At 38.0% G+C, this 18,575-nt stretch overlaps 2 protein-coding genes across 2 annotated transcripts; one reads left to right on the top strand and one right to left on the bottom strand.

The window, feature by feature from the left end:
- Positions 1–2,046: 2,046 nt before the first annotated feature.
- Positions 2,047–9,089, top strand: il1rl1 (interleukin 1 receptor-like 1). The gene is made up of 11 exons (XM_061089265.1): positions 2,047–2,107; positions 2,273–2,516; positions 3,286–3,475; positions 3,573–3,726; positions 3,854–3,916; positions 4,104–4,230; positions 6,271–6,419; positions 6,553–6,690; positions 6,984–7,148; positions 8,222–8,367; positions 8,841–9,089. The coding sequence occupies exons 1-11, from the start codon at positions 2,047–2,049 to the stop codon at positions 9,087–9,089; spliced, it is 1,686 nt and encodes a 561-aa protein (XP_060945248.1).
- A 970-nt stretch (positions 9,090–10,059) lies between these two features.
- Positions 10,060–17,668, bottom strand: LOC133021891 (interleukin-1 receptor type 2). Its single transcript, XM_061088896.1, has 10 exons — positions 17,600–17,668; positions 15,557–15,656; positions 14,479–14,737; positions 13,502–13,676; positions 12,608–12,785; positions 11,753–11,842; positions 11,574–11,630; positions 11,354–11,489; positions 10,790–10,935; positions 10,060–10,683 (listed from the first exon to the last, which is right to left on the bottom strand). Exons 2-10 carry the CDS (start codon positions 15,639–15,641, stop codon positions 10,538–10,540), a joined length of 1,272 nt encoding a protein of 423 aa, XP_060944879.1. The 5' UTR covers positions 15,642–15,656; positions 17,600–17,668; the 3' UTR covers positions 10,060–10,537.
- Between the last annotated feature and the right edge of the window lie 907 nt (positions 17,669–18,575).

Raw genomic sequence — 18,575 nt, forward strand, 5'->3', positions numbered from 1 at the left:
ATGATGTTTATTAAACAAAGTAGTACAGGTCAGGACGAGCTCTAGAGACTCGGAGACATCACACAGCCAAATGGTGAAGTCCGACTTGCCCCTGCCGGGCAAGATGTTTTATAGGTTGGAGGTGGGACCCCAAACCTAGAGATAACATTACATCACACAACAGGGTCTTCAGCCTAAATAAGGGCATGTTTAGCATCTTGTAGTGTAAGGCGTCTTCATTGTACAGGTCGAAAAGTATTCTAAGGGGGAGAGAGCTAACGCATACATTCCATACCATCTGGGATAGTGTTTAACGAGTGTGAGAGTTTGAGAATCAACACTGAAGATGGTAACATGTCATCGTGGTTTATGACCATGTTCAAAAGAGTTATCAGCTAAAATACACCACATATTACTCTCATAAAACGGCCATTCTGTGAAGTGTAGATGCTCCGATAAACCCTCTGCATTTAACCTGACTACCTTAGAGCCAGAAGTGCAATACTTCTCTCATTAAATTATAGACTATCACACCATGTGAGTGGTTGATGTGTAAGGAAACCACTTATCAACACCTACTGTATTTCACTAATTGTCACCAGTGTTTCTGTAAAAAACCTAAAACTGTATTTTCATCCCTTTTATACCTGGGAAATCACCTGGTTTATTCTTTGCTATAGTTGAAAAGAGCAAACACATCTTCAGAGATTGACGACTGCTGTTTGCCGTCTCAGAGGAAATTTGTTAAGCATCAGTGTGCTGAGGTGAGCAACGTGCTGTATAAAAGATAAGATCCATTACCTCCTGTGCAGATAACATGTTTGAACGCAACTTTTTCCGCCACGAACTTGCATAACCTCAGGCCTGTCCTTGGTAACTGACTAATTTCAAACTTGTTTTTCTGCAGTGGTGATCTGATAAGCGCTTTTCTTCTTTTTTTTGACATTTTGCTGGTTAAAAACGAAATTACATTCTAAGTGTGGGTTCATCTGTGGAAAGATAGCAGCGCTGCCAACTGATCGCCACGGGATGCTACGCTGATGGCCTCAACCCCCAGATATTCACTTTGGTGGCACAGGGCTGAGCTGAATGAACTCTGCTTGTTCAAAAATAAATGGTTTCTTTTATAGTCTTAAGCTGCTGTATAGGTTATTTGTGTTAATCTAAATGCTTCTTTTTTTGGTTTGACACATTTCAGGATTCTGGATTTGAGGATTTACTTTACTTTTTTTTATTTTGTTTAATAATATTCATATGTTTGTCACAGGTGTGGTTCTCCTGCATTATGTCCACTCCCCAATCTTTTCTTCATTAAGCTCAGTTTAAGCTCACAAGTGAAGAAACCAGGAGCCTTTGCTATGCTATCGACTCTGCCTTGCGTCTGATGTTGGGTTAAGTGAAGCAGGATAACGAAAAGATATCCTGGGTGTATTGAAGTTGCTTCGTTTTACCAACCCCTGAACTTAAAAGCCATAGATGCCAAATATTAGCGCTGCTGATCATCTCCATTGAAAAATTAAGACATTCCACAGGAGATGATTGATCTGATTTGTCCTTTTCAATGCTCCAGACAGAATTTAAGGCAATATGTTTCATAGCGAGAGTGGAAAGAGACAGGAAATGTATGGGAGAGAGATGGGAAATGCTGGTTAGCTGTGAGTTGAAGCAGCGACTTGTTGCTCAGGGCTTGTGCATCCGGTGTGCATTCTAACCATCAGGTCTCCTGCTATCTGCCAATGTCTAATTTTAAGTAATGACACAAAAAAAGAAGCAAAAGCTGACGTGAAAATACAATTTAAATGGTCATACAAAAGGGCAGCATGAGGCCATTTCATGCATAATTTGATTCTAGTATTTTCTGTGTAGTTTCTGAGACTTATTGTGAAACTGATTTTATCATTCTGTGGGGCAGGTAGCTTCAGGAAGCAAAGATGGCCGCATAGGTTCCTGCAGACAGCGCATAAAACTGATTATTAAGTCACCTATGTATCTGCAGTATGAAACATGTTCTTCGTCAATTACCAAACCCAATGCAAAACCTTAACTTTTGATTTATTCTTTTAGATAATGGATGCATCCAGACTTCTCGTCCTCATCTTTGTGGTGATGTCAACGTTTGAATGTTCAGGTAGTGTTTTCATTATGATGATGATGAGGAACTGGCATTATGTATGGATTTGACCCAAATTATCACTGTTTAAACACCTATTGCGCTTGGTTTTTATGAAGTCTTTTTGGATTATTCATTTCCATCATTATCAATAAATCTATCATCTTTTTTCTTCTGGGTCAGATACAGCAAAGCTCCAGTGTGAGGACAATGATGATACATTAAACCTGCTTGAAGGAGAAGCGTCATATTTTGTCCATGAAGCTCCAGCTGAGAGAACCTTATCAAACCAAGAGTTAAAATGGTACAAAAACAACTCCAGGATTGAATATATCTCGTATGACGAGAAAGAGAGGATACATCTCCATGGTGGAGCGATATTCTTCTTAAATGTTGTCCCCGGGGACTCTGGCCTCTACACTGCCCGGTAAGAAAAGACCTGCACTGTGACAACTTTAGAAATTGATGTTATGCCATTTTCAGACAAAAACTCTGGATGATTTGCGTCGACCTTCTCTTAGAAAAGAACAACGGAGCTAGAGATTCTTCGCTCACAACAAAAAAGTTATCTTGACACCTTTCGTCTGTGTCATCTATTTGTATGGCTCTTTTCTTTTAGTTTTAGTTTTTTGCGACTGTCATGTGTTAGAAGCAAGATCAACACACTCCTGCTGTGTTCTCATATCGGCTCCCTCTGACATTCTGCTGACCTCTTACTGGAAGGGTGGCAGGAGAAAGTCAGTAGAAAGACCAGAACCTCTCACTCAGAGATTTGTGCTCACACATACAGTCCCTCTGGAGAATGTCCGGAGATCTTCTGGAGAATAGACCATGTCTGAAAGCAGCTATAGAGGCTTTTACTTACTTGTAGCATTGAACACAACTTCAAATTCATGTCAGGTTCTGATCTTTAGGTAACTCATGAAGACACTCTCTCCACTGACCAATCCCAGTAAAACGCTCCTGGTTAAAACTCAAATGCCTCACCAGATCCTTCAGCCTTACACCACACTTGTTTTTACTACTGTTCTTTACTATGACCTAACACAAGTCCAAACACCATCCTTTGTATTTTACCAGGAGGAAACCGTTATCTGAGAGGGGAACAAACTTTGACATACTGGTGTATATTAAGCAAAAATGAATAAAAGCATGTGACCGGAATCCTTTTACCATCTGGGTTGCTCCTCTTCCAGGCATATAGGCCCAAACGGACAGTGCAACAACTACAATGTAGAAGTTAAGGTCTTTGAAGCGAGTGAACGAGAGAACACTGAACTCCTGTACGGAGAACTCAAGAACTCCTACCAGTACCAGAATGTCCGCTGTCCTCGTCCTGTCAAAGAAACATGTATCAAGTTTGAAGGAAACTACACCTGGTACAAGGTGTGTTTACAGTGACACCTCTAAGTTCTTCTGCTGTTTTTTCCAAATTCTTTTTCATATTTTTCAAGTGGGTCTTTATTCCCACTGTCTGCTGCAGGACTACAGTCTGCTTCAAGGTCACCATAAAGACAATATGCGGGTGAAAAAAAATGCCAGCAAACAAGATGAGGGCATCTATACTTGCATTTGTACCTGGAGTCACAATGACATGGCGTACAACACGTCAGGCTCACGGAGGCTATTAGTTGAAGGTGAGAGAGCATTTCTGGTCTGTTTCTGATCTATTGTGCATTGTACATCCGCTGTGTAAATACATGCTTGAGTCACATACATTTTCGAGTTTTTGTGAAAAAAATTGTTTTTTTTTTTTGCTTACAGATCCAGGGACTTACGATGTAAAAATCCTCTCTCCTCTAGACAAGGAGCAGTTTGCAGATGAAGGTAGGAAAAGTTCCCTGAATGACCATCTATATCTGACCTTTATGTTATTGATTATTAACATATTAGTATTGCCTTTGTGTGAGAAGCTTGTGAGTGGATAGAATTGAATTGTTGAATAATGGAAAAATTGTTGCATAATTACCAATGGTAATAAATGTATCAAATTTGTTTTTTTTCTTTCTCCCAGGCTTGGAGCTCAAGTTGAACTGCACAATTTTGTGTGGAAGGAATGTCAATGATGATTGTACAGCTATCTGGAATGTTAATGGAAAAGAGGTCAACCAGATGGCCGGATACAATCAAACCATCAAACAGTAAGCCTGATTAAAATATCTTACAATTTAATATAATATGTTAGAGTGTCAGTTAACTGTCTCACTAAACATCTAACTTATCATTTATACAGTGTTACAAATATAGAGCCTGAACAAAATACACCAGCTGACATGTCTTCACAGATAGGAGAACTTTTATTATACAGAGGAAACAATTCAGAAAAGATGCTTTTGTCAAAGTAAAAAGTCAACTTTGTTTATTACAATTCTGCCATATGTACAGGACAGGGATTGAAATGCCGTTTCTCTCTGATCCCCATTGTAAACATATAAGTACATACAGATTTTACGAGTACATATAAGTATGCAACATAATAAGTACTCAAAATATAGTACTTAATACGACATAGTATGCAGTCATAAGGCAAACGATTTCTAGGACGAGAGTAGTGCAAACCAGAATTGTGCAATCCATGTATTTTGAATTGAGGTATAACACAGGTAATACAAAATGGGGACAAAGACAGGAAGTAGAGCAATAGGCCGCCCCATTCATGGGCCATGCAGACCATTAAGGCTGAACTGAAATGAGAGGGTCTGGTTTTTTGTAATTGGAGTAACCAGCTCATCTCACACTTAGTTCTGAACTTATACACGACAAGAAAGTTGAAATGCCACTTTTTTTTTGTCACTGTGAATCCTGGGATAGGTTGGGCAGGGGAGGATCCTCCTGTTTTTTCGGGGACGAAATATTGCATTTGTCAGGTTTAGATGTAGGATTTAGGTGAAGTGGATCTATTGGCAGAAATAGAATATAAATTAATCATAATGATGTTAACACTAGCGTTTCACCTAAATTGTACGAATTGTTGTTTTCTCTACCCTAGAAGTGGCCCTTTATATTTAAATACGTTAGAGCAGTGCACCAACCTTTTTTGCGCCACGGACCGGTTGGATGTCAGACAATATTTTCACGGACCGGCCTTTAAGGTGTGGCTACGGAACCTCACTACGGAGGCCCTCTGGTACGGCCTCTGGTGACATGGGTAGATTTTTTTTTATTTAACGAAATTAACGAATTGTTAATACGCGGCCTCAAATTAATTATCGCGTGGTAAGTAACTAGCAAGACGGAGACGAACGGATACCAAAGCTCCATCACGCACACGCTGCCTTTTTGTGCGCTTTGGAGAGGTTTTTTTTGTTATTTAAAATAAAAAAATTATTTGTTAATTAAAAAAAAATCCACCGATGCCACTACAGATATGATGTCGGAAATGGCAACAGAGGTTTTAGTGCTGTTGTGGCGATCTCAGGGTATTGTGCCGTGACCTTAATCCACAACACCGGCAGAGTTGTTTTCTCGAACATACTTTCAAGGCCGCCGTCGTTTGCGATCTCCAGCAGCTGATCTTCTTCTTGCACAGACATGCTGGATTCACCTGGTTTGTTGACAAATGGGTCCGACAAATACTGTGTGGGTCTGTGTTTAGCGAAAAAGTTACGTGACCGAGACAAGAGTCTTGTGACTCATGGCGTAAAGCATGAGTCATAACGGAGAGGATCCGGTCATTTTTCAAAATAAAACACCGTTCAGAATCAGATAATAAAAAAAACGGAAATAATGTAAGTTGTTTATTCTTTCTGTGCGGCCCGGTACCAAATGACCCACGGCCCGGTATGGGGCCACGGCCCGGGGGTTGGGGACCACTGCTTTAGAGGTTTCCACAGTTTCTGTTTCATGTCTGGAAGGGGAAGATGGGGTGAGGGGTATTCAGCTACAACATGCAACTCCACCACTAGATTTCACTAAATCTTACACACAGAACATTTAAAGTAATACATGAACAAAAAAATAATATAAACAGAACAAAAAATGTTTAATTAAAATCCTGAGGAAACAACAAGGCTAAAGTCTGAAACGTTATTTCAAAGCCCGAACAGAAAGTTTCAAGTTCTGACCACAAAGAAAAAAAAATATTGATCCTTGAATAAAATTTTGTGTAAATCTCTGCCCTGAACCACTTCACTCTGTTGTTTCCTCATCTTTAATGAGCCAAACTCTGTGTCCTCTGTCAGAATCATGGAGATGCCTTCAAAGACCACCATCACCACTGCGATCCTGACCATTAAAAAAGTGTCGGCAAAGGATTTTCGGGCTGAATTCACATGCACCGGCCTAGGTTATTACGAAGGAAATTCAACCACTTTAACACTGAAGCGGAAAGGTCAGTCTGTCGCCCAATCATAAGAATTTATTATTGGCTGATGGAAATAATGAGTGATTTTAATCCTTGACTATACTCATCATGCAGTTTTACGTATTTAACTGACTTTATTGGACTTGTGTTTGTTTTCCAGCGTCAATAACTTCGTTGGTCATTAGAGCCGTGTGTGTGTTGCTGGTGTGTGTGTTTGCCGCTGTGCTGGTGAAGTGCTTTGCTGTCGACCTTGCACTCTTGTTCAGACCCTGCTTCCATCTGAGGAGTCACAAGAAAGGTTAGAAGGGGATTTTTCTATTTAATCATAGATTTTGTTGCAGGAACCCATTACTTCACACATCTGCCGTCAGGTCCAAGTATTTTTAAGATGGTGTTTTAAGCATTCTCTAATTTTCTATTAAGAACTTATGTAATTTTGTAAGTCACATAAGTCACATAATATTGATTAACTCCAGATGTGTGGTAGAGCTGCATGATCTCAGAAGAAATTAAATGAGACAAAACTGGAAAAAATGAAAAATTGTGAGCCAAAAAAAACGACTTTTCCGTGAATTTCCTTGCATTTAACAGATGCGAGGATGTACGACGCTTACGTGGTCTACCAGATGCAGAAGATGGACAAGGTCACTGAGAACACACTCTGTCAGTTCATCACACAGGTTCTACCCTCCGTCCTGGAGGAGAAGTGTGGATATCGACTCTTCATCCAAGGGAGGGATGACATACCTGGAGAAGGTATGAATTATATTTCTTTTTTTTTGTTTGTGTTTTAGTTTTAGATGTATAGGCACAAATATATGAAATTTGTTAGAATCTGTGGTAAATCATGGATAAAACCACTAGAAAGAGGCCATCAGAGGATTCACAGGCAATCCAGGCAAAGTTGAAATGCTGGTTTCTGAACTTGGTTGTAAGTCAGATATTTGACTTCCGTCCTTGGATCCTCCCACTAGTCTGTGAGAAATGAGGAAGCTTCTTGGCTGAGAGTGGAAAACTTTTCCAAGAACCTCCAATGCCATTTTCTTTTGATCCAACACAATCTCAACTTCTAAACACCATATGAGGATACACAGTTATTGGCCCATTCAAGAGATGCCATAGTAATAATAAAGTAATTTAAAGTCAAGAATAGTATCAGTTTCTCCCTCTTCTCTCTTCACATGTCTTCCTCTCTTCTCTTTTTGCTTTGAACAGTGTAAATTGAAATGATTGAAATGTGCTTAACTAAAAAAAAACCTTTGCACTGTCAGGCACATTTTAACACTCTGTTTTTTAGGTTTTATTCCCAGTTTTAGTTTTTTTGATCTTTTAACTTTTAGAGTTGTATGTTTTTAAGTGATTTTAAGGCAGGTGCAATATTTAACTCACTTTTATTCTGCATTGTTATTTTGGGTCTTACATGATATGTCCTTGTCGACAGTTCCTATTTGTTTGTTGTACAATGTATTATTCTGCAGCTGTTGTAGCACATTGGCCCATGAAAAATATTCTCTTTGGGGACAATAAAGTATATTTGATTTGATTTGATTTGATTGATTGATAAATGGAATGATTGGGAGCTTTTCACAGGAGACAGAGATTTGGGTCAAGACTCTTTCACCCTTTCACCCTTTTGGGTCAGAACTTCTCCTATGGGACTCATTGAGGTGGTCCAGGAGCTCCTAAAAACCTAAAGCTAAATTTGAAACGAGGTTGTCTTTAAAAAATTGTATGACATTGTGTTTATTTTTTATTTTTTTGTGGTATTAGCTTAAGGAAACATTTTTCATATCTCTGCATGACATTACATCGTTTTTGTGACGTCTTAGACCACATGGAGCTGGTGGAGAACAACATGAAGCAGAGCAGGAGACTGATGGTGATCCTCACCCCAGGTTCAGAATCAGGCTCTGAAATGACTGAACAACATCCCGACTCGCTCCGTGATTCAGTGATAGGAGGGTTTGACTGGCAGGTATACGAGGCAGAGTAAAACCATTAGGACAATAATGATATATGATTTTTCCTATTTGTTATATATTAGGATATGCTATGTTTGCTTTTCGGTTTATTTATGTTTCTTTTCATTGTTTCCGATGAAGTGGATTCACTGAGGTTTGAGGGTCTTTTGTCTGATATTTGCTCAAAGATGTGACCAAGAGCAAATATTGTTTGAAAATAGTATTTACAATTATCTGGAGATGATTATTAAATAAAAAACATAAATATTATAATTTGTAATTTTAAAATCAATCAATTTTGAATCATTAAAGAACAGTTTTATAACTTGACATAAGCTGGTGAAATGGTATTTTTTGAAAATTAAGACTAAAGAAACTTCTTGTCTTTTATATTACTTAGCCAAACATCTTTTTGATTTCTCTATCTGAACTTTTATCACCCTGTAACTATAGACAGATTAAATAAAGGCCATCTGTGATTTTCCAGGTTGGGCTCCACCATGCTCTGGTGCAGAGGGAGATGACTGTGATTCTGATCCAGCTGGGAGACACTGGGCCACAGGGATACACACACCTCCCCATTGGCCTGCAGCATTTGATTCGAAAAAGCGCCCCCATCAGGTGGCCAGAGGTTTCGCGGGTTGCTGCTGCGCGTAAATCCCGCTTCTGGAAGAGAGTTCGATACCTGATGCCGGCCATACCTGCCAAGAGGTGTCCACAGTCTGCTCTTATTTGAGATAAAGAAGAGCTGTCTGGCGTTTTTACAGGATCTCACTGCTCACTTTTTATTTTAGGAGACTCATCTACGTGCTGATGTTTGTGTTTATATTGCTTTTTCTGGGGAATGTTGTGATATTCTCTGCTCTCTCCTAAAAACTTGAAGTTGCCCACTTAACTCAGGTGGTCTGAGTCCTTTACTGTTTTGTTGTGAACTTTTATTGTGAAAAGTTGTGAATGTCCTAGGGGCAGCATCTGATAGAGGCTACACATTCACATCCATTCCGTATTGTTCAAGTATTAAACCAATATGATGTGTTTAAACACAGAGTATATAGTTCTGTACAATGTTATTATTCTAAAGAAAAAGGGTGAGAAGTTGTAAGAAAATACTTTTATATTTTCAATGTGTTTTGAATACATCAAATTATTATTATTTTATAGTCAAGAAATTGTTTCCTGTGCTTTGTCCTTTTTCACCTGCTAAGATGAACATTTGTTTTGGTGAGATAAATATAATATTAATATACAGTATTTTTTCTAATGATAAATTATTTTTATAGGGTTTTTCTGCTGTTGTATTGACATTTTGACCTTTTAGTAAATATGTGTTGATTTTTAACTGTTGTTGCAGTTATTTACCTGAGCATTTAATTCCTTAAACTGTTTCATGTATTATATAGAGATATTGTATGCTTTTGATAAAAAAGATACAGAAGCAAGGTTTCAGTCATTTTAAGTAGTTTTTATCACACTGATGTATGTTTATGTTGTGCTTGTGTTTCTCATAAGTTCTATTTTAATAAGTTGTTAGATGTTATAGAAACGTGGCATGATATCAGATATTATAAATGATATTAGTATATCAGCACGACGTCTGTGCTGCAGCTCCACTCTATCACCACTGTGAGATGGCAGTGTCCCTGTTCAGGATATGTTGGCTTCATTTTTGTAGAGTGTGAGGAAGAGAAAACACAACACACACAAAGTAGAGACACATTGTCTATCTTTATTTACAGTCTGAGAGTGTCCAACAAAGTTGCCCTGAATGTGTATTCCTGTCGGAGTGTTAAAATCACAAATTAAAAAATTAAGTAACTTCAGCTTCTGTGTTGTTTACATGTACATGCAGATGTTGCAGCCCTCACAGATAATATCTGCCTATTATTCTGTTTTCATTCCACCAAGATTTTTCTATCGCACCAACAAGATAGATGCATGACAGAAAACTTGCACCAGCAACCAAATGCATGTACCTGCCACACAAGAACATAAAGTGGCTCTAAGTCCTTGTGCAGAGGATGATGGAGAAATGGGGGACAGCTAGCAGTCACTGAATAAAGCTTCTGATTAAAAAACATTAAATCCCTGTAAGAAAGAGAGTTGGTAAAAAAAATGCATAACATCACATGCACCAAATGCATAACAGACTTAGTCTATGTAGCATACAAAGAGATGTTTGTGGAGTTAGAAGGTGCTGTCCTGTCGAGCCAGAAAGTAATCCAGTTTCCTTTTCCTTTTGGGTTTGAAGAGGACGTAAAGGAAAACAGAAACCACACAGAGGAAGCAGGACACAGCCACTGCAGCGACCACCAGCCACGTGAATGTGGAGTCTGCAAAGGAGGAGACGAAGGTAAATGATATACAGCAGAGTATATATATATATATATATATATATATATATATATACAGTACAGAAAAGTACAGTACACAACTTACCCTCCAGATGAAGCTGGGCCACTACTTCCTGTCTTCCTGCTTGGTTCTGAGTGACACACTTCAGCTCTGTCCCGACATCTTCTTCTGTTACCGCCACGACAGCGAGCCTCAACTCAATCTGGCAGCCTTCTGTCACCTTGGTTACCCTGGAGACATTGAGACAGGAAAGAGAATATATATATATATATATATATATGTATATATAATATGTTAGAAAAACCCATCACTTCTAAAAAAAAATAAGTTTTTTGTTTGTTTGCACACAAACAAACAAAAAACAACATATTGTTTCCTTAATACAGCAAGTGTACATTTAATGTCAGTTCGAAGAGTGTTTGACTATTTGTGTTAATATTGTATTTTTGGTATTGGTATTTATTCTGGGAATATTAGTAAATCAAATCAAACTTAGTTAAATAACAAACATGTGTATTGTGTTGTTCGGGGCACAAATTAGTTGACCCATAATTCATGCAAAGAATACAAAATAATATTTTGTATCATGGCTGCAGCAGCACCATGCAAGTCAATATTCAAAAGCAGTAAACACAACCCAACACTGACCTTCTTCCCCCCTGCAGCGCCCGCCCATCCAGGTACGATGACTCCACTGATTGGCCATTGACGAGCCATTTGACCTCAGTGGATTCTGCCTGGTGACATCTGGTGAGCACTTTGCAGTACAGCTCCAGTCCTGAACCTGAAGGAGGTCAGAGGTGTGAGTTGATATGTAAGACTTTGTTGAATCTGATTTAATGCATTTTGACCATAAAACATTTCTCACCATGTGGACTTTCAAAGATACTCCCGTTCAACGGCGAAACAATCACAGGTGGTGAAGCTAAAACATAAAGACACATTCAAATATCAGGATGGAAGTTAAAAGAGAGAACATCAATAATCTGGGAGCAGTAGCATTGATTTTATTGTTCCCCACCAAAATAAAAGCTCATTAAAACTCACATTGATCAGTGATGTAGCTGCTGCTGTTTCTCTCAGGGTCAGAGGTCACAGAGACGTAAGGTGCAGTGGTACTGATCTGTGGTTCTGAACCTGGCACACACAAAATCCCACAGACAAACAAATTCAGAATTATTCATGATAATAAATGATGCTGTGCTTGTAGAGTCATTGGATCTAGTGTGAGTTTGAGTTGTGTGGTACGTTAGTGTGTTGCACCCTTTAGGCCACTAGAGGACAGAGCATGCTACTAAATACACTAATATATCTCTCTCAGGTTTATTGATCTGTGCAACTTATTTTCTTTTCGCTACAAAAAGTTACAAATTTCCATATGTTATATGAGGAATCTTGTTTTACACTGTATATATTCTGCTCACATTGTATATATTGTCTTTAATACTTTGTATATCTCCTCATGTCTATATTGTATTTTTCTTTATTTACAACATTAACTAAATTATCTGTGTTTTCTGTGTTTTTAATCCTGTAACACAGCAAAAATAAAGGATTATTTTATCTCACCTTATGTATGCTGTTGTTTGAAAAGGTAAACTGGCATCATTCATAAATGTGTATATATATATTTATATATATATATAGGAGCAATTAACTTTCTTTTTGTAAATGCAAGTACACAGTTAGAAATTATGATTGGGCACTAATCTGCAGAACATGTGGCTGCAACATTTTTTTGTCTGCAGCAGCGCCGGCCTTCATAAAGAGCTGCATGCAAATATGCACAGCTACACTTAATAATGCATATTGTTCAATAATGCCAATGCTCATTCATACGTGTATTTCTAATCTGCAGTAGAAATGTTTTAGACAAGTGGTGAATGTTGTGACATCCCCTACCTTCCACGCTGAGCAGGATGACCCTGCTGACTTTGTACTGCTGCTGGTCGATGAGCACTCGGAGCTGACAGGTGTACACGCCTGCATGCGAGCAGCTCACTGCAGGGATCCTCAGGTTAGCACTGTCCCGGCGGAGGGAGCCCGCTCTGCCTGACTGAAAAGCAGTGGAGCTGTTCTCCTGTTGGAAAATCACAGGTCACAGGACTCGTTACTCACAGGGAAAGAGCAAGGCACCAGTAGTGAAAAAGTTTCTTGGGCCATTTGAAGCAACTGTCTTTTTGAAATTATAAGATATGAAGATGTTTGGTGTGCTCCACTGGTAGATGAAGTTTGTGTTAACAAACACATAGACAGTTTAATAACTTATATATGACCTCTGTAGGCCTTGATTGGCAGATACCAGAAATAACTCCTCTCATCTTAGTGTCCGGCTACAGGCATCATTTTAAGTCTATGGTATGTTTTACTGTTATTTATCTAATTATTTAATTTAATTAATATCGACTGACAATACATTTTTTAATGTGATATAATTTTGGGTCATATTGCCCAGTCCTTTTTGAACCAGTCCAAATATTCTACATTTACAATCACTGAACATACTTTAAAAGACTCACTGAACAAAATGCATGGTTATGGACTGAATTATCAAATTGGCTTGACTGGACAAAGTGTTGGTGCCACCAAAAAAACAGGTTTAAACCTTTAGATTCAATCATTTTCTGAAATTAAAAATAATTTAACCAATTTAATCTCAATTACTTATCAACTATTCATTTAACTATTTTTTAATATTATTATTATTATTATTATTATTATTATTATTATTATTATTATTATTATTATTATTATTATTATTATTTTATTGTTGTTAATAAGTATTTGTCCTCTCACCTTGTACCACTCTATCAGTCTGTCTGTACTGTTGAAGTCACCCAGGGACGGGCATCTGAACGTCAGCCTCTCTCCCACCATGGCTGAGATTTGATAAGACACTTTCTCCATATCCACAGAGCTGGACTCGAAAACCTTTAACGAGATATTCCCAGTGATACAGTAGGTGTCATTCCTGAGGGACAAAAGTGGGGAGAACATTTTAAAGCTGCAGGTATCAAGGAGTTGCAGCAGGGGCGGGTCCAGGGGCAGGGGGCCAGGGGGGGCACTGATCCCAGCTGAAATCTGATTGGCCACTGAAGTACCCCTGTCGTGTTAGTGGTAGTAGTGTGAAGAGTTTTATTGAAGAACACAATGTCTTGAACGATAAACAATTTTGAAAATATATTCAATAAAGTGTGGTTTTGCTCAAAGCGAAAGAAAAATACTTAAATATTCATATTACTGAATCAGGAACTGTTTGTGGATGTTGGAAATATAACTGGCCTTGAAATGTGTAAATTGTGGCTCCTGATTTAGAAAAATTCTAGTTCTGACACTTAGGTATAGAAAGAAAATATTTCATTTTCACCTCGGGACTTTGCAAGTGTCTGTCAAGTGTCTTTAATATGTTTCTGCTATTGTATTTGTTCTTAGTCTACTCTGACCATAACTTCTCTCTGGATTGAGACAAGAGAAAAGGCACTGCCTTATAAAAAATTAACAGGAACAAAAAAAGGGGATTTTGGACTTACATTTCTGTCTGTAATATACTGTATCAGCAATTCAGTTATAAAAAGTAGTAAACAAACTTGTTAAATACTCAAAAAAATCTGTAGTTTCAAAATAGTTTATATGTTAAACTTCCAGAGAAATTACATAAATGACCGTAGGCCTGTAAATCGTTCGTACATATACTGCATGCTTACGCTGCATTTCCAAATACTGTTGAGTAGAGCACATACGAAAATGTCAGTACAGTAGAAAATGGTCTTCACCTGTAAGTGCAGATATATTCCCCTGAGTCTGAAGCCTGAGCTGGGAGGAGCCAAAGTTGCTTCTCACGCTGCTGGACACGCCCGTCGCTGTCATAGGCCACGCCTCCTGTCTCATTGTCCTTGGTGATGAGGAACCTTGCTTTTGGGGGGGCGATGTTTAGGGCTCTGAGGACGCTCTTGAAGACCGGGAAGGAGACGATGACAGGCTCACCCTCCACCCTGAATATGTTCACCTCTGAAGTCACCAGGTAGCAGCCGTCTGCAGGGGAAACAAAAAAATGTATTATAGCAGATAGAATAATAGATTGTTATGATAAAACATCAAGTTGATATTGGTTAACTCTAAAAATATCAGATATTGACCGGTCTGGTTTTGAAATGACAACAGTAGCCTGATTAGATGTATTGCCATTGCTGTCTTTACCAGGACGAATCGACATGGAGCTTTAACTCAAGCTTGAAGAAAAGTTTTGTTCCGAATCTTCCTCCTCTCAAAGACAGGGGCTGCTGCTTTTTTATTTGTAAGGAAAGCCTGAGAAAAACACTTTTATTATCATGGCATGGTCACATCAAACCCAAGCTCTGACATGTTTCAGCATTACTCTTTCTTATGTACTTGTCTTTAAGGTGTCTTGCCTTTAGGAATCTTGGACACTTGGTCCAGAGAGGATGTAGACAAATAAAAATTAAGCAGATGGGGTCTTATTTATCAAACTAAAAGAAAACTGCTTTCAAAAACCAAGAGAAAGTTAAACTAACAATGGCTTGCAAAACAAATTTGCTTCAAACAGGTAAAAATAACAAATAGCTGGTTGTAAGAGACAAATAGATAAAAAGAGGTCAAATCAGATTTTATCTGCAGTCAATATATCGATCAGGCTCTAATACAAAGACTTATCTCATAAACATATAGTGAATGGAGCCTGACTGACAGATTCTATTTAAAATCACAGAGTTTAAATTTGTTCAGGTTTTTTTCTGAATGTGACACAGACCCCTCACATTCTCATGTGACACTGACTTTCACTGTTAACAAGTTATCATATACAATATTATATTATTTAAACAGTATTCTCACCTTTCATGGTCAGAGGCGGTAACCAAGGTTTTCCACACACATATTCAACGACAACCACAGCAAACATCAGAACCCAGAGGACCATGATGAGCACAAAAATCTGAAAGAAAAGACCCAACCACAAGAATGTGAGGTGATGTCTGATTACTGAAACATGTCAGAGAACAGATAATTGGGTTTTAATACAATACAGTTAGGGTTAGGGTTACAGTTAGGGTTAGAAAATTGAAGCACAGGAGAAGAAAAATCCAGAGGAATCACACAGAGGACAAAGAGTGGAGAAAAACTCAAATCTGAGATTTTGTTGATGTTGTTACTTCGAGCAGTTAAAAGTTTCCTTGACGTTTATCTTTTTTCCGACTCTTTGTAGATCTTAAAACTTGTGACATCACGAAAGTTGTCATCTGACTCTCAAACCCTCAATTTAACCACAGTGGATTACAAACAGCTACGGATATAGTGAGTCACATTAAACGGTTAAAGGCCACTTACATCAAAGGTCAGCAAAATGTAATGTTAATATAATTAGAATTACATTTAATCAAAAAACAATTCTCAACTTAGTATTATATACTATTGGTAAATTATGATATACTATATAGTTTTTTGTAAACTTTGTTTCTAAAAAGTGCTATAGAAAGGAAGTTTATTATTGTTATTATTTTTATTATTATTATTATTTTTATTATTATTATCATTATTATTATTATTATTATTATTATTATTATAATTATATACTTATACCATGTACTGTTTATTATTAAAACAACTTAATTTAATAGATAACAAGAGATGTCAGGGCCTCTGTGTGGACAGAATATTAAAAATAACTATTTATTTTCTATTAATGAGCATAAGATTCTATCACACAAATTTAATTTCTACTGTGTTGTATTGGATTCTATTCCGTTCTGAGTTTTAGTTGAGTTTCTTTAGGGAACTCTCATATGTCCTTGCAGAAAATCTCTGCCACAGACTTAAATCATATTTTCCATGGAAACAGGCCAATTTTCACTTCCGCTTCTGTTTCCTTGCCTGTTATTGCAGGATCAGCTGACAAACAAACACACACACGCACTCACACACACACACACACACACACACACAAACACACAAACGCACGAGTGATGAATTCCCCAATAAAAGCTTTGTCTCAGTGTGTCGTCAGCAGGGAGATTCTATTCATAAAATCTGAGGGAGTGCTATTGCTGTAAATTAATATCCACACATGAGTCACAATGGATTAGGTATCTGGGATTATATTTACATATAGATAATATCAATTCAAGCAGACATACCTATAAATATAGTAAATATTACATTGCATTCTTATGGTTTACCATCCAATAAATATCACAAATATAATAGTTTAATATATTTGATTGGTTATTACAGATGGGTTATGAGGTATAATTTAGTAACTCTAAAGGTAGATGTATTGCATTGATATATATATACATGGAAATGTGTGTGTGTGTGTGTGTGTGTGTGTGTGTGTGTGTGTGTTTGTGTGTGTGTGTGTGTGTGTGTGTGTGTGTGTGTGTGTGTGTGTGTGTGTGTGTGTGCGTAATGTTAAATCACTTTGTGAAAATTAACATGGATCATTTTAACATTTTGAATGAATCTCAATGTTTTGTAAATTAACTGAAGATAAATATATACAGTCCAGAAAATATAGGAGTAAAGGAGTAAAAAGTAAAAATGCTATGATGTGATATGTAATTGTATGTAAATATGCATATGTAAAGTGTGATGTATATGTATGCATATGATTCTGGAACATTTAACTCTAATTTGAGAGTCAGTCATGACCCCACAACCCAGGACCCACTCCTAACCCTATCCTTAACCAAGGACCCTCTACTCTAACCCTAACCATAGGACCCCTTGCCTAAACCTAACCATTAATGCCTATGTACACAGATAGGTAAAAACACACTATATAAAAAACACATTTTTGCAAATGTATTCTACCATTTACATGTACATATACATATACATATACACGTACATATGATGTTGCCTACAGTATGGTGTACTCACGGTGTACAGCGAGCGGCCCCGGCAGTGTGAGGTCAGGCAGATGTGATGAGAGCGTGGAGTGGAGCAGCATGTGGTCGTCTCCTGTTGCCTCAGGGGGAACCTGCGCTCCTTTTCTAGGTTCCCACCCCTCTCAGATGGAAATTTCACAGGTTTCCCAATGTAACGCAGTGTCCTGTACAGCTCACCACTGATGTCTGCTGACACACACACACACACAAGCACACACAAACACACACACACACACACACACACTCACACACACACACAGGTACTCCCTTAGGTTTGAATGTTTACATCTGTTGCTGCTGTTTCTCTGAAATCATCAGACTCTTGCACCAGTGGTGGTCATCTCCATGTTTGTTTTAGCACAGGACCACACACACACACACACACACACACACACACACACACACACACACACACACACACACACACACACACACACACACACACACACACACACACACACACACACACACACACACATCCATATAATCAGTAGAACATTTTTCTCACTGTTCATGTAGCTTTGCAGAGTTTAAGATATTCATCTCTAATATTTCTGTTAAATCTATTTATTACTATTGTACTATTGCTCTACTATTGTTCAGCCATGGGTTGTGGTGTAAATGGAGCATACATCAGGATTAGTAATTACACGCGAACCATGCAATAATGAAACGTGTGACACTCCCTAATCTTTTCTTTCTTGTAAGGCCAGGACGTGCATGTGCGCAAATTCATCAGGTGGCGTTCGATACTGCAGTGAGATAGAAACCAGTCTAGTCAACTTTCAGGTGACGCAACACAGTGAATCTGTGCTTCCAGATCCAGACATTCAAAAGTTTGAGCTCTGGCTCGTTTAAGTTTAAAAAGTGGAAGGAGACACCAGGTCCTGAGAAGGGTTTCAAATTAATTATCAACTCCATCTGTTTGTGAATCAAAAAATAACTCTTTCGGTTATGGGTTAGTTTCC

Source organism: Limanda limanda, chromosome 16 (assembly GCF_963576545.1).
Source record: "Limanda limanda chromosome 16, fLimLim1.1, whole genome shotgun sequence".
Classification (NCBI taxonomy): Eukaryota; Metazoa; Chordata; class Actinopteri; order Pleuronectiformes; family Pleuronectidae; genus Limanda; species Limanda limanda.